The sequence below is a fragment of the Rhagoletis zephyria genome, unplaced genomic scaffold (assembly GCF_001687245.7).
Source record: "Rhagoletis zephyria isolate East Lansing unplaced genomic scaffold, Rhagoletis_zephyria_1.1 Rzeph_scaffold_10455, whole genome shotgun sequence".
Taxonomy (NCBI): Eukaryota; Metazoa; Arthropoda; class Insecta; order Diptera; family Tephritidae; genus Rhagoletis; species Rhagoletis zephyria.
The window spans coordinates 19684-21288 of NW_016167533.1; the positions used below are offsets into that span (position 1 = coordinate 19684).

General features: G+C 36.8%; 1 protein-coding gene across 1 annotated transcript in view; it reads right to left on the minus strand.

The window, feature by feature from the left end:
* Window positions 1-1407, minus strand: part of LOC108376451 (uncharacterized) — a 2121-nt gene extending 714 nt beyond the window's left edge. Inside the window, exon 1 of the mRNA XM_017632669.1 lies at window positions 1015-1407. Within this exon, the coding sequence (XP_017488158.1) occupies window positions 1015-1407 (393 nt within the window). The remainder of the gene's footprint in view (window positions 1-1014) is intronic.
* Window positions 1408-1605: the final 198 nt, after the last annotated feature.

Below are 1605 nucleotides of genomic sequence, written 5' to 3' on the forward strand. Positions count from 1 at the left end.
AGTGAAAAAGGCTTTTACTACTTCGTCGGACATTATAAAAATGCTTCAGTTTCGAAGAAAAACGAAGCTGACGCGTGTTACAAGCCTCCTCGCTCGGGAAATAAAAACCTAACTTTAAAGTACAATAAATAAAAGTAATAAAAGTAATACTTGACGATTAAAGCTTAACAGAGAATATTTGAATTTGCGAGCATTTTGTCACATTTACATACTCTTTCAACACTAAGGTAATAAACTTATCCAAAATAAACACAGTTTTTACCTTTAGCCTGACCAGCCTTTGTAAACTATGTACAGTAAAACCCGCTTAAGTACCTCACAAAAATGTCAGCTATTTGAGGTACTTAGACGGGTTGGGTACTTAAAAGAACCCACTTAAGTACATCGATTCGGGTACTTACGCAAACATAATTATTGATGTAGTTAATCTTCTTGTTCTTGAATAAAACATGAACATTTAATGCAGTGTACACAGTTTGAAACCAAGATCGTAGCATTATTTAAACACATAAATACATAAACAAAAACTTTATAAGAAAATCGATGAAGCAATGCTATGTAATTTTTAAAAGAATTCAATTCTTTAAAGTCATTGATTATACATATTACGGTGTTGGACATTTCGGAGCAAATTCAAAATGAGGTTGTTTGCCACTTATGCTTATTTATTAATTTTTAAGATTTTTCAGTAAAAACACGGTTCATTCCCGCACAAATACCATATAAACCTAAGTTTAAATTTTTTAGAACACTGAAAAAAAAATTCATCAAAATATCAAACTTTTTTCTCAGATTTCTCATTTTAGTGTAATAATGTGCAAGTTTCAAATGGCTACAAAATTACCGTTGATTTTTTAGAATATTTTTTTGCCGAACGTGTTGCGGTAGCACTTAAAAGGCGAAAGTTATAAGTAAAATGATAAATGGGTGCCCAAAAATGTTGGTTACTTAAGCGGGTTAGGCACTTAAGCGGGTATCACTGTACCTACATAAAATACTTTGGAAGATACTCACTATAAGCTCCTTCTCTGTGGGAATCAAGTCGTAGGCATCCATGCATTGCGCGAATGGCTCGTTAAACGCTGCATTCATTTTGACGATAAAAGGCAAATTCTGCTCTGAGAAGTAACTCTTGATATATCCCTCCGGGTAGGCGCCCTTAACTACAATTCTCTTAACCGAGGCCGCATGCCACTGGGCTAGCTTGTCAAGTACTGTCTTTGTATGTGCGACGTCGAGCCCCTCCCGACGCGGTGCCATTTCAAATCCCCTCGCCTGCAGATCTTCCATCAAAATGTAGTTGCAACTCATTTCATGCGCAAATCGATATTTGTTTGGTTTGAATTGCAACGACACCCCAACGCTGGCATACATTTGTTCCAACTCCGGCACGATGTTGTCGTACATATTTGCTTCGGTGACGAAAAGTNTTCCAACTCCGGCACGATGTTGTCGTACATATTTGCTTCGGTGACGAAAAGTTCGTGATAGCCATCGTCGTCAGTTTGCTTTCGCTCTTTACTCTTCTTCAGCTGCAATGGAATCTTCAGCATGAATTTAACTTGCTCACGACTTGCATCTGAAAGGCAAAACCAAAAAAAAAAA